This window comes from Fukomys damarensis, unplaced genomic scaffold (genome assembly GCF_012274545.1).
Source record: "Fukomys damarensis isolate Sample0158 unplaced genomic scaffold, DMR_v1.0_HiC HiC_scaffold_49046, whole genome shotgun sequence".
NCBI classification, from domain to species: Eukaryota; Metazoa; Chordata; class Mammalia; order Rodentia; family Bathyergidae; genus Fukomys; species Fukomys damarensis.
Genome location: NW_022949958.1, coordinates 1 through 928, shown reverse-complemented (window position 1 = coordinate 928; position 928 = coordinate 1). Strand labels below are relative to the sequence as shown.

The window sequence follows — 928 nt, the reverse complement described above, 5'->3', positions numbered from 1 at the left end:
TGCAACAAGAATGGTGATGTAAGAGCTGACCAAGACTGAGAAAGTGCTTAGGGAAAGAATGCCACTATTAACCACAATTAATATTTCAATGACAGAAAAATCCAGACAAGCAAGTCTGGCCACTCGAGGAAGGTCGCAAAAAAAACTGTCTACTACATTGGGTCCACAAAAAGGCAGGTTCACAGTAAATGACAATTGGCTTAGTGTGTGCACCAAGCCCACCGCCCAGGAGATAATAACCAAGAGAGTGCATGTCCTTCGGTTCATGATCATCAGATAATATAGGGGTTTACATATGGCCACATACCTGTCGTAGGCCATGGAGACCAGTAGCACCATCTCTCCTCCTGTAAAAAGGTGAATGAAGAAAATTTGGGCCATGCAGCCTCTGAATGATATGGTCTTAGGTTCACTCAGAAAGTCTGCAATCATCTTAGGTGTAGCAAAAGAAGCCTGACAGATATCAACAAAGGAAAGGTTTCCCAAGAGGAAATACATGGGAGAATGCAGGCTGGCATCTGAAGTCACTGTGATGATAATGAGAACATTCCCTAACACAATGACTACATACAACATGGAGAAGAAAATAAAAAAGAAAAATTGGAGTTCCTGAGAGGTAGAGAGTCCCAGCAACACAAATTCAGACACCGCTGAAGAGTTGGTCTTCTCCATGGATGCAGGCTGCAAACTTGTGTGAAATGACCCTAAAGGAGGAAAAATAAAAATGGATTAGAGCTATAGACCAGAGAACAATATTAATGTGAAGGATTATGAGTTCTAAGATATGTTGCATATTTATGAGGGGCTCCAAAGATGGGGGAGATCTGTAGGAGGGATGGGAATGGAAAGGGATCAAGATGTGAGATGTGTAATACAAGTACCCCATGATGAAAATATTCATTATATCACAAACATATACTAATAAAAA

The 928-nt window shown here is 40.9% G+C and overlaps 1 protein-coding gene across 1 annotated transcript; it reads right to left on the bottom strand.

The window, feature by feature from the left end:
- Positions 1–6: 6 nt before the first annotated feature.
- LOC109117833 (olfactory receptor 4K5) lies at positions 7–672 on the bottom strand (the record flags this gene model as incomplete). Its single annotated transcript, XM_019206510.1, has 1 exon — positions 7–672. A coding segment is annotated over exon 1 (666 nt), but the record flags the coding sequence as incomplete, so codon positions are not given.
- Positions 673–928: the final 256 nt, after the last annotated feature.